General features: G+C 44.8%; 7 protein-coding genes across 7 annotated transcripts; 2 read left to right on the top strand and 5 right to left on the bottom strand.

Moving 5' to 3' along the window:
• Nucleotides 1-220: 220 nt before the first annotated feature.
• gprM lies at nt 221-1,865 on the bottom strand (the record flags this gene model as incomplete). The annotated part of the gene is made up of 3 exons (XM_056641254.1): nt 221-1,423; nt 1,483-1,637; nt 1,712-1,865. 3 exons carry the CDS (start codon nt 1,863-1,865, stop codon nt 221-223), a joined length of 1,512 nt encoding a protein of 503 aa, XP_056503748.1.
• Nucleotides 1,866-3,770: 1,905 nt separating this feature from the next.
• Nucleotides 3,771-5,120, bottom strand: N7469_002333 (glycoside hydrolase family 43 protein; the record flags this gene model as incomplete). The annotated part of the gene is made up of 4 exons (XM_056641253.1): nt 3,771-3,883; nt 3,940-4,654; nt 4,729-4,888; nt 4,945-5,120. 4 exons carry the CDS (start codon nt 5,118-5,120, stop codon nt 3,771-3,773), a joined length of 1,164 nt encoding a protein of 387 aa, XP_056503747.1.
• A 1,738-nt stretch (nt 5,121-6,858) lies between these two features.
• Nucleotides 6,859-7,716, top strand: N7469_002332 (glycoside hydrolase family 43 protein; the record flags this gene model as incomplete). The annotated part of the gene is made up of 1 exon (XM_056641252.1): nt 6,859-7,716. One exon carries the CDS (start codon nt 6,859-6,861, stop codon nt 7,714-7,716), a length of 858 nt encoding a protein of 285 aa, XP_056503746.1.
• Nucleotides 7,717-8,230: 514 nt separating this feature from the next.
• On the bottom strand, nt 8,231-10,285 carry N7469_002331 (putative MFS transporter; the record flags this gene model as incomplete). Its single annotated transcript, XM_056641251.1, has 6 exons — nt 8,231-8,414; nt 8,464-8,903; nt 8,954-9,541; nt 9,596-9,726; nt 9,817-9,920; nt 10,095-10,285. The coding sequence occupies 6 exons, from the start codon at nt 10,283-10,285 to the stop codon at nt 8,231-8,233; spliced, it is 1,638 nt and encodes a 545-aa protein (XP_056503745.1).
• Nucleotides 10,286-11,287: 1,002 nt separating this feature from the next.
• On the bottom strand, nt 11,288-12,556 carry N7469_002330 (putative oxidoreductase, short-chain dehydrogenase/reductase family; the record flags this gene model as incomplete). Its single annotated transcript, XM_056641250.1, has 4 exons — nt 11,288-11,451; nt 11,495-11,719; nt 11,766-12,401; nt 12,478-12,556. 4 exons carry the CDS (start codon nt 12,554-12,556, stop codon nt 11,288-11,290), a joined length of 1,104 nt encoding a protein of 367 aa, XP_056503744.1.
• Nucleotides 12,557-12,988: 432 nt separating this feature from the next.
• On the bottom strand, nt 12,989-14,443 carry N7469_002329 (putative serine/threonine protein kinase ENV7; the record flags this gene model as incomplete). The annotated part of the gene is made up of 3 exons (XM_056641249.1): nt 12,989-13,539; nt 13,613-14,228; nt 14,324-14,443. The coding sequence occupies 3 exons, from the start codon at nt 14,441-14,443 to the stop codon at nt 12,989-12,991; spliced, it is 1,287 nt and encodes a 428-aa protein (XP_056503743.1).
• Nucleotides 14,444-15,045: 602 nt separating this feature from the next.
• On the top strand, nt 15,046-17,088 carry N7469_002328 (CAP-Gly domain containing linker protein BIK1; the record flags this gene model as incomplete). The annotated part of the gene is made up of 1 exon (XM_056641248.1): nt 15,046-17,088. One exon carries the CDS (start codon nt 15,046-15,048, stop codon nt 17,086-17,088), a length of 2,043 nt encoding a protein of 680 aa, XP_056503742.1.
• Nucleotides 17,089-18,855: the final 1,767 nt, after the last annotated feature.

The following is an 18,855-nucleotide window of genomic DNA, read 5'->3' as shown; positions in this document are numbered from 1 at the left end:
ACATATACAAATAAACATTTTAACACATTAAGCGTAATCATCGACATCGACACAAGACACATTTTGTCGTACAGTCACAGTCACAGTCACAGCCGTACGCCATTCCATTTTCCGTAACTCCGAGACGAACAGGGGTCTGCATCGCCTCTTCCCCTCCTACCCTTTTGTGTAAGTGTAAGAAAAAAAAATGGAAGCAAATCAGAGATTCAAAGAGAAATGACTAACGAATTACCGTGCATACCCCCCTCGCAAATGTAGTAGAAGGATCCCAATCCCTTCCAGCAGATGAACTAGGTGGTCGGGGTCCACTGAAACTCATCGATGGCCGCACATACCGCGCATCTTGTCCAAAGTGTACATTTCGATCAAATGTTGGACTCGGACTTGCCACGGGACTCCGGGAATTTGTATGTGCATTACCCATGCCCATGCCCATCATCTGTGCGGGACTGGGTGATCGCATATTGTATGTTTCGGGACTCTTGACGGAGGTCGTGGTTAACATTTCGAAACCCTTATGATCGTATCGTTCTGCGTCTGCAGAGACGAATTCATGTCTTCGGTTGAAACCTCTTCGGAAAAGTTCCAGCCATCCTGCAAACATGGATGGTCGGGCAAAGAGAATGAAGTTCCAGAATCCGACTAGAGATAAAAGGTAGACTACTGCGAGTAGGGTTGCTTCGTTGGGACCGAGGGAGGAGGCGTATTTCTCGCATTTCTTTTTTTCACCGTTTGCTTCTATCAAACACATCAACCATGGAAGAGCCTTTTTCATGTTTGATTTTGTGGGTTCGACTTCGCTGTCTAAGTTGATGAAGACGACTGCGAAGAAGATTACGTTGCCGATAATAATGAGGACGAGGGCGACGCCGCGCCATTGGAGTTGTAGTACGCGACGAACTCGTCGATAAGCTTGGCGAGCTGTGACGGTGCGTACACTGGCTGTGTATGAAGGAATCCCGGAGCTATTCTCGGTTGTCGAGGCGGATTTGTCGAATAGAGAACGTAGATAGATGTGCATGCAGTAGGCCATGGTGGTTAATTGAAGAATAAGAGCGGCGGCCGCGAAAGCCATGATCGGATACCAATAGTCTTGTTGGCCGTGATTGATGTTGATATGGCAGATTTCACCGAAGCGAAAGGAAACACCGGTAATAATCATCATCACAGTCAATCCAATGGCCGGAATTCCAAAACCACAAATGAATGCTCCCCACATGAACTTTGGACCTAGCACGAATTCCCAGCATACTTGGAGATGAAAGGCGATAGTACGGATGAAACTCCACATGACGACTAACCAACCGCCGAAGAGAAGAAAGGCGCCGGAGAAAGCACAGGAGAGATCACTGTACATATCATTGGGGGTGATTTGGTTGTAACATTGTTCAGGTCTGGCGCCGAGGGGAATAATGAAGGCAATCTGCGAAGTTAGCCAAAGTCCGAGGATCGTACCGTAGTGGGAGGGAAAAAAAATCCCACCTCCATGCAGCAGATACCCAGTGTAAAGCAAATACTGAGGTAGTGACGATTCGTCCATTTCACGGGGAGGACAGCGTAGGAGATGAGAAGAAAGATACAAAGCGGTAGTATAGCGACACTGATCCAGCTGGCGACGTCGACTCGTTTCGCGGTATCTATAAAATGAATTCGTTAGAATTATGTTTACATCTTTTTATTTATTATTTCACTGGAGGTGGGCTAGACTGACTATCGGCATATCGCCAGTCAGAGAGTGGACAAGGCAGACAGCAAGTAACATTGGTGAGTAGTTCGCAGTACCGGCCATCGGTGAAACCTCCGGTAGAAGGAAATAGTGATTCCTGAAGGAAAGGAGGGGGACATTCTCCGTTTAAGGATGTCATGATGGTGGAATTGAGGGCTTTGCCGGCATGGATGTAGCGCCCGCGCGACAATCTCAGCACGCGCACGAAGAGAATCGAAAGATCGAAAGTCAGGAGTGGGCAGACACCGGGGTATATACATACTCAGATTGCAGAACTATCCCCGTCGTACAGCGTATTCGAATATTTGTCGTGGGTCCCGAGAAAGTGGAGAACCCACGGTCCTCGAGAAGTCAAATCTGACTGACTTGGCGGGGGATTCTTTCTTTTGCAGGGATAGTTTGTTTGAATTTGGTACTAGACTAGTACCGGGCGATGAAATTCAATGGAAGCGAGATCCAGGGGGGTAAAGATCTGAGGTTTGATCCGTGGTGGAAATGATCAGCCGTGAATTAGCCGGGTTATGGCCCGTCCATGGTTGAGGGTTTCTGGAAGGCACAGAAATCCAGGCCACTATATGTGAGGTGTTCCCTGATTGGTAGTATACTGTAGATATTGAATAGTAGATCCTGAGATGATATAGACAGTATATTTACATAGTAGATTCTAAAAGAACTATGAAAGTGTGATGTTCCTGTGGTGTGGTTGTACCTTACCTGTACTGTTGTAATTTACGGTATTGCATTACAGTACAACGTGTCGCTAACCTAATACAGACTAGCGTGTTCTTCTCAGCCAGAAACGGCGATTTCTCGACTGTTCCTTTTTTGGTTTCTTTCGTTTATTTTCTTTTGATTCTTTTGATTCTTTTTAAGATTTTATTTCTTCTTGTTAGACTTGCTTAGTTTGTAAATATCCCCTTGCCAGACTAATCTGTCTATTCATCTACTCAGGCTGTGGTATTCGCCGCTCTCCTAGACTTTTCCCTTCGTATACTTGCTCAAATACCCCATGATACTCGGCCACCCCGATCCAATCCTATCATTTTCTTCTTCTATTTCAATTGATCCCTCTCTCACATATCACATTTCACATACTATTGTATGTACAATTTACCCACTCAACACTGGCCACAGCTTCAATCCTGCGTGACGATCGTCGCGCCAATTCTATCCAATCATTCTGCTCCACTCGTCTCCAGCTGTGATCGCCCCAACACTGCTATACTTCCCACCCAATCAGGTTCCCAGTGGACCTTTTCTGACATCTGAGCTATCTCCTCTCTCATGTCTTTCACCTGGCAGAATCTGAACGGGGTCTAGACTTACTGAACTTATGCATTGATGGACTACTCTGTACCTGTCTGCTAACTACTCTGATTGCATAGCCATCTTGGCTAGTGCGCTTTGTACTCTCATCTGACTAACAAATAACTAACGACAATCTCGTTCATTCAAGGTTATCACATTTTGTTTTTCACGATGGCTGGCGGCTAGGATCGTTGAGATCTTTTCGATTTGTTGCGCTGTTTTCCTTGTCACACGTGGGCATATATCCAATCCAAGCGAGACATTGAAGTCGTTTTCGCCATTTTTAGCTGAGTGGCGATGTATTGTGCTTTTGACTGTGGCCACCTCCCGCATCTCGCCTGAGACATCTCGAGGCTTTGAAAAGTACCAATTATAAATAGGGGGATTTCAATGATCTATTGGATAAAAGGGGAAATGGTGAGATTGGATTGCTTATGGTTAGGAAAGCTCTTTCGTGAATCACATCGAGTTTGACTTCTGTCGATATTACTGGCTAATATGAGTGTTCTCACGTAGGACAGAAGGTACAGAGTCAAATTGATGGTACAGTATGAGAGCTTTGAGATTTTAAGATACTCACACTAGTCAATTCGACACTTGCTAATAAGAGAATAAATAGTATGAGTGACTTTCTTTACTAGTTTGAAAATTTGACTAGCCTGTCACAATCCAGTGTGGAACTCATGCACTACTATGTACATGTACATCAATGCATCTATCTAGAGCACTTTTCCACTCATTTCTGGCCGCTCGGGACGGGGAATGGTCCATTTAAAGCCTTGGGGAAGTTGGGCGTCCCATCCTCATTCCAAGTGAACTTTTGCGTGCGCACTGTGCGATAAAGATCCGCTAATGAGAGTTAGTACTTGCCACTCAGAGTCGGTCTGACGAATATAGTAACGTACGAGTTGGATCATCCGTAGTCTGCGCATGGTAAACGACGTAATTCTCACTTCCATCCGGACTAGTCGTATAACTTGCATGACCTGTGCCGAAAATGCCCGCGTCGGGATTTTGATGAAAAACACATCCTTCACGATGTTTACGCCAATCTTGATAATTCATTGGATCGTCGCCCATGAGTTCTAACATTCCTAAACAATAAAATGGGGTGTTTACTCTTGCTGCTGAATAGATGATGAAGTTTTGGCCTGTTTTGGGATTCGTGAGTTGTTGTGGCCCTTCATTTGTTGATAGTCTTCCTGCTCGACCGTAGGGAACTTGTTCCCATGCTTGATCGGGGACGGAAATCATTCGTCGTTGTGTGAGACTTGAGGAGACGTTCCAGGGATTGTTAAGATGGGTTATACATAGATTTGCGGGCCATGCGCTGTATGTATTTTCCCAGCAACTGTAGATATGGTAAAGCTGATCCTTGTGTTTGAAGTACGTTCCGTCGATGGCGAATTGATCGAATGTATTGAGCATGCCTTTCATTGTGTATTTAGATGTCCAGGGGTCGGACCCGTCACTTTCTAAGACGAACATTCTGTGATTTATGGCTGGACACTCGAATGGGCACATTGCGTCTTGAAGGGGATGGGGTGAGTCGGCGTCTGGGGTTGCGCTGAAGATGATGTACCATCGGTTGTCAATTTGGTGTATTTCTGGAGCCCAGAGCTATAAAGTTTCTTAGCATGACTCGCTGCTTGAGGAATTGAAGCCATGGTTAATGCTGGACGGTTCGAACATACATCTGTACTCCAAGGATCCCCACTTGATGGATCAGGCTTGAAGATCAATTTCGTTTCCGCTAGGTCCCAGTTATCCGTCAAAGCACGGGAGCGCTTCAGGGTAATATTGTCATTGGTTGAATATGTGAATAGGTACCAGCCTTCATGATAGAGCATGAAGCTTGATGCATGATTAGCGGTGACTTCGGGAAAGCTCGTTATTGTGGGAAGACTTACGGGTCTCCTGCGTTCGCTGTCATGATGGGATTCGAGTATGTCGCATTTGTCGATGTGTTTGTTCCAACCTTCGATATATCAAACTGAGTTGGCGATTTGGTATTCCCTGGATCAAAAGACTGCGCGAAGACATTTGTCGCGTATGATAAAAGAAGCCATGGTATTGACAGCAGCATATTGAGGTTGGTAGCGGGGGTTTTTTCTATTTCTCTCTTTTGTCTCTATCAGCGAAGGGATATGAATGAACTGGCTGGAATAAACGGACTCGACCGCATCTTTATAAGAGAGGATCATTATTGCGGGAGTCTTTCTTCTGCTGCAACTTGGCAAGACGAATGTGGGATCGGCAACGAGTCCCCCGCACGAGCGAGAAAGCATTGGCCAGAGATGGGAAGATATGGAGCTTTTGGGCAAAGAGTTCAACTCTAGAAGTGAGAGAGCGGGACAGGGTTACATGATTCTCTGATGAATTACTCCGGGCCCAATTCGGAGCTTTGTAGCCCGTGCACGATATAGCGATTGTTGTGCGTGGTGCTATACAAGTTGAGGTAGGGACTAGTAGTATTTAATCGATACCACAATTAGGTGTTAATGCTAGAATTCAGACTATACTTTTCGATGTCTTCAATAAGAATCCTAAAACGGGGGGCTCTACCTGATACATTCCCAGCCAATGATAGCCATCACTTAGTATTCGTGACAGGTATAGTTTGTGACGTGAAACTAGCAGAATTAGAAAAGATACCAAACTAGTCTATCAATATGATTAAGGATGGCTTCACAGAAGGCCTGGCACTGCTTTGATATGTTTCTCTGAATAGTATCATCAACTTGCTATTTAAAATTAGATGGATGATGTGTAATTTATTGAATTTGGCTGATTGTAGCTGGACTATATCAAGATGCAGTGGTATGATTACCGTATCCGTTCATTCGTGAAGGTCGTCTATATAAGATTTAAGCTTGTTTCTAGTGCAGAGCTTCTCATTCGGTACTGAATAGTTATGGACTTTATGGGGTCATTGTCATTGTCAGGCATGTATCCCATCAAAACCACCATGGCTGTTCCATCATCGGACCCATAGTAAGTTTCAGGAAATCAAGACACAGGGAGTGACTATAGAAAATTTCTTTGTTTATTTATAACTGGGCCGCAAAACCTGAGAGATGGAGAACTCTTTTCCTGTGTTATATTATGATAGGCCAATCAGCTTGATGGTAATTTTCAACAAGTCCAGGTCCCCGTGTATTGATCATTTCGGGGCAGTCTAACAACGATCCTTTCTATGAGGCATAGCTTCGAAGTCGAGGACTTATTCTGAATGTCTCCATATGAGGCTTTCTAGATGCAGTTATCTGCTACTGGACATTTTCAGCTCATGGTTAGGCAGGCATCCTCTCAACTACGAGAACATTGTAGGAATGCTATAGAGTTTGTATTTTCGAAGTAATACCAAGCCTTGATGTAGACCAAGATCTAGCACTTCAAACTGACTCTTTTATTGAATATTGAAATGAATTCTCGATTATTTTCATGTTTTGCTTCTAGTTAGGCTTTGCTTCGATATCCCGAGTACTTCATCCTCAGGAAGAGTAAGAGAATTGACCGCAAGTTCTTGTTCTGCTCCAGTACTTTCTCATATTCGCAAAAGATTTGAATAGAGTAAACTTTGACTACCGAGCAGTATTAAATTTGAATAGCCTCGTAAAATCCCACAGCGGGGAATACCCGATTTAGTCACGCGGAGGGATGGCCGTGTCATCTCTTTAGCCGAAACGGATAAAAGCAGTTGGCTAATTGAATAGTTTAAATACACTCGATGGCACGAACACCACATTGGAATAGCTTCTAGAGATTATAACTCATATCGTGCTACGCATCTCTAAATAATACAATACTTTTTTGTACTCAAGATGTCACCCAAACCGCTCATAACACATCTCTACACTGCAGATCCATCGGCTCATTCCTTCAACAACAAATTGTACATTTACCCCTCTCATGATCGGGAGACGGACATCGCATTCAATGACAATGGCGATCAATATGATATGACGGACTACCATGTCTTCTCAATGGACTCCATCGATGGCCCAGTTACAGACCACGGGGTTGCCCTCTCTGCTAAGGATGTCCCATGGGTTTCCAAGCAGATGTGGGCTCCTGATGCCGCTTGCAAGGATGGAAAATATTATCTATATTTTCCGGCTAGAGATAAAGAAGGTATCTTTAGGATCGGTGTCGCGGTTTCTGAAAAGCCAGAAGGGCCTTTCTCTCCTGAGGAGGACTTCATTCCAGGCAGTTACAGTATCGATCCCGCCTCTTTCGTTGACGAGGATGGAAAGGCGTATCTGTATTTTGGTGGAATTTGGGGCGGACAGCTTCAATGTTGGACCGAGTCTGAGAATGGACTTGTATTTGATGTCTCCAAGTCCGGTCCACAAGAGCCGTCTGGTGATGGCGTTGTGGCTTTATCACCACGCGTTGCTCAGCTGAGCGATGATATGCTCACTTTTGTCGAACCACCTCGCGACTTGAAGATCCTGGCACCGGAGACAGGGGAGCCTATCCTGGCTGATGATCATGAAAGAAGATTCTTTGAGGCTGCTTGGATGCATCGTTATAATGGAACGTACTATTTTTCTTATTCGACTGGTGATTCACATTATCTTGTTTATGCAACGGGAAAGTCGCCGTTCGGTCCGTTCACGTATCAAGGCCGGATCTTAGAGCCTGTGCTTGGGTGGACGACACATCATTTCGATTGTTGAATTTCAGGGAAGATGGTATTTATTCTATCATGATTGCGAGTTATCTGGGGGTGTCGACCATTTGCGATCCGTTAAGGTCCGTGAGATCCTTTATGATGATGAGGGGAGAATCAGTCTTGCTTGAGTGAACGTATATATTTAGACAAAATAAATTTGACAGGGAAATTGGTGATTGAAGTGTTATCAACGGAAACAGGGAGTCAGCACTATTGCTCTTGTTTAAGCCTTCCCTATCTCAAATGCACGCCTGAGACAAAACTGAGCCCAGTATGATCTTTATAAGATCAATCTGTAGAGTGTACATTATAATTCGAAGTCTGAAGCTTATGAAATTGATTGCCTATCTACAGCATCTATTAATGCCTGGTTGTACTAATATTCAAATACTTGTAAGAACAAAATGTGAAGCAAATGCCATCATATATGTCACTCCCATCAGCTTTGCAATAAAACGTATTACTACGAACATTCAACCGACATTTTCAATATGAGGAAGGCTTCTTGAATCCAAGGTTCAGTGACCCATCCCCTTCTCCCAGTTCTCTCCAACAATCTGCCAATACTTTTCTCGACTGTTCACACGGATTGATTTCCCAAATTTGATCATCACAAGGAATGTCAAAGCACAAGCCAGTCCGATGAAAGCAGCGGATATAAAACAGTTTTGATAACCCATATTTTCAATCCAGGGAGTAATACTATTTTCAGTCAGCTTCAGGCTTCGTCTTCATACCACATAAAACATACCCATAACCAATTGCGAAAGACATGGTATTTCGAACTAGAATGATCGATACCATTGCCACACCACTGAGTTCTCGGTAACTGTCAACCATGTAGTTGACACTCAGGGTAATACCGCTTGTATTGGTGAAAGCCAGCATGCACATAGCAACAATTAGACCAAACCAGTGTATATCATAGGCAGCGCCGACACCCCATAGCAAAAGGGAGCCCGGCACGAGAAGTAAATTCGCTGCAAAGGGCCAGAGTCGGTGCTCTGCTTCCATCACGCCGCCATTGCGACGGGCTAGCTTTACAGTTAGCCAATCACTGAAACGGCCAGTGAATAAAGAGCTAGATGTGTCAGTATTACTTTTTTTTTGGAAATTCGGGATTTGGTCATGGCTTACCCGAGAGTCACGCCTAAGCAACATGCAAGATAGCTCAAACCGACCATAGAAGATCTGTAAATCGTTAGGTTCGGTTTTAGTTTTATCTGTATCAATCGACAAACCCAAAGTTGTATGGTGGTGAACTTAAAATGATCGAAGCGGTTCCATTTAGAATATTGAATAGTACGAGGTAAGACCCGTAGGAGAAACTGTTCAGATTTAGCAAAGCTCAGCGGCAAATGGGATGGTGGAGTATACCCAGCGTAGAAAATGACCGGCCAGGACAAGTAATATAGACTCTGCCAAAGCCGGCGCAACATGGTATTTTGTTGCTGCTTTGGCCCTACGAGTGATAGTTTCTTGACATAGGATTTTTTGGTATAAACTGTGCCCAGTTCTGTATCTGGGGAAGGTTGTTTGGAAACAGGGATGACTGTCTTGGTCTCTTCAATTCCAGTATCATGAGATGACTCCAGAGGTACATTCGCGATAGGGATATCTTGAACTCTGTCGCGCGAGTAGTTTGTTTCCTCCATGAAAAAGAAGAGAAAGACTATCTCAAAAGCGATGAAGATACTTGGCCAGTAAAAGACCCATTGCCAGCCTTGATACTCGGCAATGAATCCGCAAATTACGGGAGCGAAATAATTACTACCCGCTAGAAAAAAGGCGTATAGGCCCATATATGTTCCTCGTTCGTGAGTGAAGTACTGGAACGGTATTAGCATCAATAGACAGAGCTCAGGTCACTAAGATATACTAACCACGTCTGTTACGCTGACCTCTGGAAGAGCTTCGATAGGTGCTACAAAAAAACCTGATAGAATATTCCGAGCAATCCATTGGCCATTTGTGGGGGCGTAGGGTCTGGATAGATCAGTATGAGTTCGAATATCTTACAAGTAGATGTTCTTACCCCCCACATTGTCATAGCCTTGATATACTTAGCATGGACCATTGATCATTCCGGGCAGGAAGAACTCACCAGAACTCCGGCTAGCGACAGCAAATATGTCAATCGCTTGCCGAATTGCATGGCAAATGGCTGCCAGAAGAGCAAACCCCAACCAGCCAATAGGAATAAATATCCTGTTCCTTCATTCAATGTTTTGACTGGTAGACCTGTTGCCTCGGAAAGGGGAGTGATTACTGAATACACGTTTGCTGTCGAGATACCAGCAAAAAGGGTATACCTAAGGATCAACTGTTATCAGTGAGAGCTTTGAGGAATGTCGCCCCATCATCGACTATAAAAATACTGACGTGCTAACACATATCGTAGAAAGGAGCTTCCTCCTTGGACTCCAATTGAGCGGATCATCCGGGTCGTGCGACGGAGTTGGAATCAGTACGATATCCGAATCTCCTTTAGCATGACGAGTGTTCAGTACATGCTGCACATCAACCAATGTCACCGTTCCTGGTATCACCGATTTGTCTATTGCCGGTGCCATGGAGGTGATGTCTTATTCTTGAGTGATCAACCTTGGTCTGAGGAGAAGTGTGAAGACAGCGGGGGATGTGGGCAGGCCTGCCGTAAAAAGAAAATATGGATGAACGTTGTGCAAACCTGATAAGCACTTGATGGCTGGCCGATGGGCTAAGCAATTCAAACAAAGAGATTAAAATTTTGGAGAAGAAATCATTGCCGGGTCTCATGTTGTACAGTGGAATGCTGACCTACGATACTGTCAAGGGGTGTGTGGAGTCAAATATTGATACTATCGGAGCTGCAGCTTTCCCCGCACAATTACACGATGATCATTGCCTCGGGTGCTTCTTTAATGCTTAGTAGTGACGGAATATCGTTCAAGATTGGTCAGGATTTAGTATAATTACGTATGAGACATGGAGTCAGTGAGGAACAATTCCGGGCAAAAGGAAAGTCTAGACTGGTTATTTCATTAATGAGACTTAGACTGATTGTCCTTGCTGATTGCTAGTTACATATGCAAGATAGACAAGTACGAGTCTAGATAAGACAAGATACACTCTATCCTGCCCTATAATATACCTTGAACTCATCCAGATGGAGGACGAATGTAATGATCTGGTTATCTTGGACTTTACAGAGTATGTATTACTTGTTAACTTGCCCCAAAAAGTAAGGAAACTAATTGTAGACAAAGAAGAAATGCTTATCGGTGTCTAGTTCTGCCACCGGCAAGCTGCATTCGCCAATAATCTTGAGTCTTTCTGGGATTTCCGGGCAACTTGAAAAGGTCAAAGCACCGGCAATTGCGGACTCAAATCCGCTACTCCAAATTCTTATCACCGTTTCTAATTGGTTTGCAGGCGTTGTCTCTGAATGATACGTGGAATGTAGAATTGTTGAAGGTCTATCTATGCCCACTAATTCTAGTTGAATTATCACAGTTTCTCCAAACATTTAACTTCCTTATCACTCATGTAACATGATCACAGAGAAAAGGAAACAAAATCGTACTAGGGCTATTTCATGGATAGGAAGTTTTTTGTCGACTAACAAGCTCTTCGCTAACCAACCATAGCTTCGTGGCGCTCTCTTCACCAGCGGGAGAGTCGAGATATGGTAGGGCGACAACTTTTTGGTTATCCAAGAAGGCTCCAGTTTGCTCTATCGGCGGGCCATTCTGTGATCCTTTGATAACACGCGAGAATAGAAATGGAAGATGCAATCTTACCTGCGAGGATCGGATCAAGAAGAGCTCGACAGATCGTTGTACTGGCATGGGCTAATGATACGGGAGCCTGTTGTAAGAGGATTGGTAGATTCTCACCAGCTAGAGCAAGATTAATGGATGATCCATGTGCTCTACTTTTAGCGATGGAAGTACCTCGTTTTTGAAACTGTAACCAGGAAGCGACTTGTTCAGGTGAAACAAAACTTTGGATATTCGAACTGGTATCTGAATTTATGAGATAGCATAATTGACAATTTGAATGGTAACTTACTGCCTGGGCTCACAGAGAACGCAGATATAGACTTGTTTCTCTCAGCCAGTCCTTTCGCAAACATGATATTTGCAAACATCGACTGTGCATAGCCATCCAGCGAATGGTACGTCTCGCCATTCTGACCAGCATGAGCATTCATTTCAGATACTTTTTTGTTAATCTTTCTATATTGACTCGCAGAAACTCGACTGACCGAGTAATTGACATCCTCCCATCGTGGTGCAGGCGCTTCACGACGAATAGTAGTTGATATCAACACAACCCTCGCACCACCAGTCATCTTCTCAAGCAATAAAGTTATCAGAACGAAGTAACTGCGATAATTCTTCTGAAATTGAGATTCCACTCCATCCTCGGTGAGTTCCCAGGCTGTAGCTTGTAGAGTTGGGAAACATATCACCCCGTCTATGGATACTTCAAGGTCGATGATGGATTGTGCTACTTCGCGAATGGATGCTAAACTTCCTGTCTCTGCGGCGAAGAAGACTATCTTCGTGTAGTTGTGTTTGCGACGTATATGATCGAGGATGGATTGGAGGTCTGGTTGTGAACGACCTGTAAAGATGATTGTTGCGGCGCCTCCATGAGCGAGTGCATCTGCTGTTGTGGCTGCGAGGTCACTGCGAGTAAGATCTGATAAAACAACTGCCATTGCAATAATGAAGTTAGTAATTAGTTGATTTACAAACTGCTGTAAGTCTCATCTCACATGTCTTGTCCTTAACTACTGCTCGGAATTTCTCAGCTACTTCTGTTTCCAAAGTATCGCATCTGAAGTCGAGGGCCATTATTTTGATGTAGTTCTGCTTTGGGTGTATAACAGGGAAGATTGGAATAGCTGACTCCTGGTGTTTTTCTTTTCTATTTTCTATCGAATTGTTTCATGATGAGGAGGCCGGGGATCAAATTCCAGACTGGAACTCTACGTGATGGAAACCTTCGGGACTAGACGAAGCATAAATTAGATGCAAGTGGGTTATATTTCAATGGAATGTGCAAACAAATATTGATTGCAATGCAGGCTCGAATCCAATAATTAGATGGCCCTGATGCCGACGCTTATAACCATGGCTGAGCCTATACTGTACAGATCACCAGAAATCAACAGAGATATCACGCGAGATAGTCCAGCGGAACCTGCCGGGTACTCGAACAAGAGAGAAAAGAGTAATGATAACAGATGGACGGATGAAATCGTTGCAAGTGAGAGCCTGTCACAATTAGTGGGATGATCCAGCGACGTTGTCGTCATCTGGTAACTCCTTGATAACATCCTTGATGAGTTGGATCAATTCACCGATATCCGGACGCTCCGAAGGCTCAACCTGGAGACATTTGCGGACAAGCTCCTTCACCGGAGCACTGATTGTCGTGCCTCCAGCCGTGGATGTGTTTTCATCAGCAGTGCCAACTTTGCCCTTGCCTTTAGTAGCAGTGGACTTCTCGTCAGGGAATCGCCAGTCTCCACCGAGAACACACATACTCAAACTACCACCGGTCTCTTCACTACGTGCCTCGAAGGGACTCTTGCCAACCAGACAGGCGTATAAAGTACATCCCAGAGACCAGATATCAACCTTGGTGTCGATAATCGACCCAGTCTTTACATCAAAGAGCTCCGGGGCTCGGTATGGCATTGTGCTGTGCTCTGCGGCGGTATCTTGAACGGCAAGGGCTAGGGACCGGGAGGTGATCGCAATTGGGCTGGGGGCGAGAGAACCGAGATCCATTAGAATAGGCGACTGGCCATCATCGTCGATCATAATGTTACCTGCGATTACAACCATTAGTATCCGAAAGATCCCCCTCCCGCGACGAGGACAATGGAAGGTAGAGAAACTTACCAGGTTTAATATCGCGGTGCGCATATGGCCGTAAACCACCATCTTGGACTCCCTCCTGGCTGCGCGTAACCTCATCATCCATCAAAGGCTCGTTTTCTTCGTCCTCGTCATCTCCGTGCATCTGACTTGGTCGTCGCTTCGGTTTCATCTGCATAGACCGCTCCGCATCGGCATCTTCCCCTTCCCTCCGAATTCCCTTGGCTTTGCGAGTTGATGACGTACCGCTTTTGACCCGATACTGATGCATAGCCTCAAGCGCATTGGCGACACCAAGCATCAGCATCATCAATCGCTTCTCTGGGAACTTGGTATGGTTGACAAGATTGGCGTTGATCGCATCTTGGAGATTACCGCGTTGGTAATACGGCAGTAGAATATAAACCGTTTTGGACCCGGCATCTCCTCCATCGGCGCGAAATTTCGAGCCTGATTCTGTCGAAACGCAGTGATCGATAGAATGAATGATGTTGTCTTGCCCCGTGAACAAAGTATACGCCTCAACTTCCTTCAAAGCTTGTGAAACGGATTCTTGTCCAAATGGACATCGGATTTTCTTGAGGGCGAATAGTTCGGAGCTCGATTTGTCTTGGACGAGATAAACGTAGGAGAATCCACCCTATAATTGGTAAAAGAAAACAAGTTGAAAGTTAGGGACACGGTGTTTCATAACCTCATTTACACAAGTACCGGCGCATGTTGGAAATATCATACCTCACCCAAGAGTCGCAAAAGCTTGAAGCTGCGATTGTTGATCTTCAATTGCGGAGTACTGGGGAAACAGCACATGCAATCTGTGAAGTTATACAGCAAGTCAAAGAAGTACTGCGCCATGACGAGGATGACGGAGACTCAACCACCGACGCGGAGCAACAGATTATAGTGTATATCCCAGGGGAACTCTTTTTCTCCCTCCAAGACTGATCTGCAAGGTAATTCCGATCGAATCAGACCTGAATGGACTGATCGAATCAAAATAATAATAATAATAATAATAAAAGGATGGGCAAAAGCAAGGAGATATGCGAGAGAAGAACAGCAGGGGAAATCAGCAGGAGTCGGTTGAAAGGCGGCGAGAAAGGCGGGAATAAAAGCGGTGAAGTGTTTGTTTTGTTCCCCCCCTTTCCGCCTTTTTTTTATACTTGCAACTTCATCCTTTCTTTTTATTTTCTTGTGAAGAGAGATAAAGAGAGAAGAAAAGCTGGCTTTGTGATTTCTGGTGTTTTTTATTTTGAGGCCATGATTGATATTTAGTTCATCTGATTCATTGTGGTCTGCTATTGACATTGCTCTAGTTCACCTTCGAGTCTTGGCTTTCTGCCTAGCAACACTCCTTGGGCCGTGTTGACCTTCGAATCCCCCACTTCTTCATCTACACGGCAACTCGACTCTTTTCGTCCTTGTTCTTGGTGCTTGATTTGTTGGCTGGTGACAATATGACGAATTCGGATGATGTTCAGGTCGGGGATGTGGTTAATGTACCAGGGGGGATGTATGGTACGGTCAAATTCTTGGGAGCAGTTGCGGGCAAACCAGGTCGATTTGCAGGAATCGAATTGAGCAGTGAACATGCTCCACGAGGGAAGAATAGTGGTGATGTTGAGGGAAGAAAGTATTTTGTTACTTCTATCCCGGGATCTGGTATTTTTGTGCCTATGAATAACAACAAATACGTCACTCGTCGATCTACATCCAATTCCGCCAGCACTTTTGCCCCTCCGACGACTCCAGCACGCGCCGCGCCTGTGAATTTCAGTAAATCGGTTGGTCCGAGTCTATCTACACCTCGTCCGCGTATGAGACGACCATCTCTTCCTCGACCCGAATCACCTCGAGTTCCTCCACCTAAATTAAGTCTCAGTGGTCTACGCACTCCGTCGGCAGCCTCCAAGACGTCAAATGGATATCAACGCAGTCCGGTGAAGCCACCCTCTCGTCTATCTGATCGACCACCATCTCGAGTGAGCGGAGTGAGTGTGGATGACGATGCCTCTTCTTATGGTGGTAGACCGTCTGATTTCCAGCGGCCATCTTCGTCAGAAATGCAAGAACTTAAGGATCAAGTGAAGACGCTTGAGAAACAATTATTGGAACGGGATAAGCAGCTGGAAGAACAATCGAAAACCCTGGGCGATTTCCAGAAGATGTTGGAGGAGATGGAAGGTTCAGACAATATGAGTGTTCGCACTCAACTTCGAGAAAGAAATGAACGCATCACTCAATTGACGGCTGAATTTGATGGGCACCGGGCAGATTTCCGCAGTACACTCGACACACTTGAAATTGCTGCTTCCGAGACTGAGCGTGTTTACGAACAACGTCTGGATGAATTGATGCAACAAAATAAGGAGCTGCAGGATCGCGGCGAGGATGTTGAGATTGTTGCACAGCAACTGAAACAGCTCGAGGAACTTGTCTCTGAATTGGAAGAGGGCCTTGAAGATGCAAGGCGCGGAGAGGCTGAAGCAAGGGCCGAGGTTGAGTTCCTCCGAGGTGAGGTCGAAAGGACCAAGCTGGAACTCAAGAAAGAGAAGGACAACTCTGTTGCAGCACTCAAGGATGCCCATGCTTCTTCCGATGGACCTCATAATTCACAAGACTTGGCTCAAAAAGATGATGAAATCCGAGGTCTGAAGGCCATTATCCATTCGTTAAGCCGCGGCCATCCTAATGCGGCGGATATTGGAGAAAATGCCAACGCCAACGTCAACGTCAACGCCAACGCCAATAACGAAATGTCCGAACATGTTTCGGAGCTAGAAAAGCGATTGGAAGAATTCGAAGGAACCTTCAAAGGCAAGGATAATCGTATTGAAGAGTTGGAACGGGAACTCCAGGAGCTTCGGATAGACTCAAGCAACGGTCGTAACCGCAGTTCTACCGTTACTCTATCGCCGTCGAAACAGCACAAACCAACCAGTTCTTCGGGCAGTATTCCTGGAAAAAACCTCAACCAAGTCCATCGTCTGTCTGATCGTACCGTCGTCCCAACGGACTGGCACGATGCCCCTGCCAACCCTAGCGAAGCTCGTCAACACCACCGTGGTACCTCTAGCTCTTCCCAGCCACGACTTGAGCCCATGCCAGAGTCAGAACGGTCATCTGACGACGACTCACAGTGGTGTGAGATCTGCGAGACTGGTGGACACGATATTCTAAACTGTACCAGCATGTTTGGCTCGAAGAATGCTGAGAGACCTAAACCTACGGAGGCTCCTACTGAACAACCCCCAGCAGAAAACCCCATTGATGATCATGCAAATCAGAATCATGTGCCCTCGGATACCAACACGGACACCAGCTCTCACCAAAAGACTGGACGAGATGTTGTCCTTGAGGGTCTCAAAGGTATTGGTGGCCTAGGTTCCTCTATGGCCCCAGCTGCAGGCAAATCATCAGGCATCGTTGATGAGTCCAAATGGTGTGCTCTTTGCGAGCGAGACGGCCATGAGAGCATTGATTGCCCTTTTGATGAGTGATGTTCCATGGTGAATCTATGGCAACGGAGATGGATTCACGCCGATTATACTTCAACCCCTTGTTCTAGTATATGGTCCCGCTTTTTACTTTCACATATATTGACTTTCCTTCTTTCTTTTTATTTGCACATCTGCCTGAGATCCGATCTGATTCCAGTCGTTTGATGATTACACCTGTGCTTTACTCTACCTTTCTCTCTCTCTCTCTCTGCTTCACCCTGTGTATTATTCCCACTATTATCTCGGTTTCTCACCCATTCCTTCTAAGTTGTTCTAAGCACCCTTCCTTTGACTTTTTATGGCTCTTAACCGGGTCTGGTCCTTGTTGACCAATTTCTCTTCTACTTTTTTCTTTTATTTTTCTTCTTTGCTTCCTTCTATTCAATTACCCTCGTTGACTTCGCAGCGATCACCACTACCCAATGACCATGTATCTATCTGGGGCCCGCCATAGCTCTAATGACCGTACCATAGTGCCTCTCAAGACCTGAGCTAGGAGCCTGTTAATATAAATATAATCAGTTGAATCCTATATTGAATGTGTATTAGTATAAGCAGTATGTTAGCCAGTGATTAGATACTCACCTTTTAGGTTAATGCACTGGCAAAGGAGTGAACTCGAGAGTAAAACTGGTAGTATACGGATATGGCAAATACGATTCGGCAGTCTGTATACGAGCGTGGTAGAAATCACAACAGAATAGGGTATAATGAATGATCGATAATCCATGTTAGAGAATTAAAACATTTTCTTGTGATACTACTACCATAATAGCAAGATTGATATAAACTTGAGATTCCTTGAGGTTCAGACAAAAGAATATCCGAACTTGCTAGACAAGGACGTGATTGATACATGTACAGTGTCACGGGGATTGAAGTATACAACATCCCAAGCATTCGATATCGATCAGAAGCCTAAACCCTTTCGGATCACCTGCATATAGAGGCCCACCCGAACCCTACTGTATATAAGATCATACACACATTCAGGCTTCTTGAGCTCTTCAAGAATCAGTCTGTGTATCAATCTATCCTACCAGATTCCTACCATCCGATACCCTTGCCTAGTCACAGGTCTCTAGCCTGACAACTTAGTAACCGTCACATACAGATAGATAAGAAAACTGACATTTCTGGCTGAAAATAGCTTACTGCAGGGACAATTTCTGTATGGATTATTCCCCAACACTTCAGGCGTGATCAAATAAAAAAATCCTCGTGCGGACTTCTCGAACACTCACACTGGCGATGGCTCTGTCGGTAATAGTTACCATAGACTGTATGCAAATATCTGATATCTGTGGCTTTTATAATATCTTCAAACGACGTCCTAAAGTATAATCCTCAGCTTGGATTTTATTTGTTTATTGATTTGAACTTATTAATTGTATATAAAACAGAATGATTTTATTTTTATCAATATAAGATCTGAGAGGATAGTAGAAATCAAATAGAATAGATTGATATACAGACTGATTTTTGAAGAATTCCCGAAAGCTGTATCTTCTTCTGACTTCAGAAATTCAGCGGATTTCCAAATATTATCGTTGTCGGCCAGAAATTCGTTCCAGTACTTAATTTCTTGTTTCCGAATTGCGTTAATAGTATTGTTTCGCCGCGTTTGCGACTATATCCTCCAACTGTAGTATCTTTTGCCCTGTCCGTAGCTCCAAACAGACGTAGTTTCTCCAATGCGTATAAATCTGATAAAGTTGCGTTAGATCCGCCGTCCACCATCGCTTTGCGTGTGGTGACGGTTTGGAC

Source organism: Penicillium citrinum, assembly GCF_028827155.1.
Source record: "Penicillium citrinum strain IBT 23319 chromosome Unknown utg000002l:1.0-3833315.0:1.0-3834789.0, whole genome shotgun sequence".
Classification (NCBI taxonomy): domain Eukaryota; kingdom Fungi; phylum Ascomycota; class Eurotiomycetes; order Eurotiales; family Aspergillaceae; genus Penicillium; species Penicillium citrinum.
This window is presented reverse-complemented; position numbering and strand designations above follow the sequence as displayed.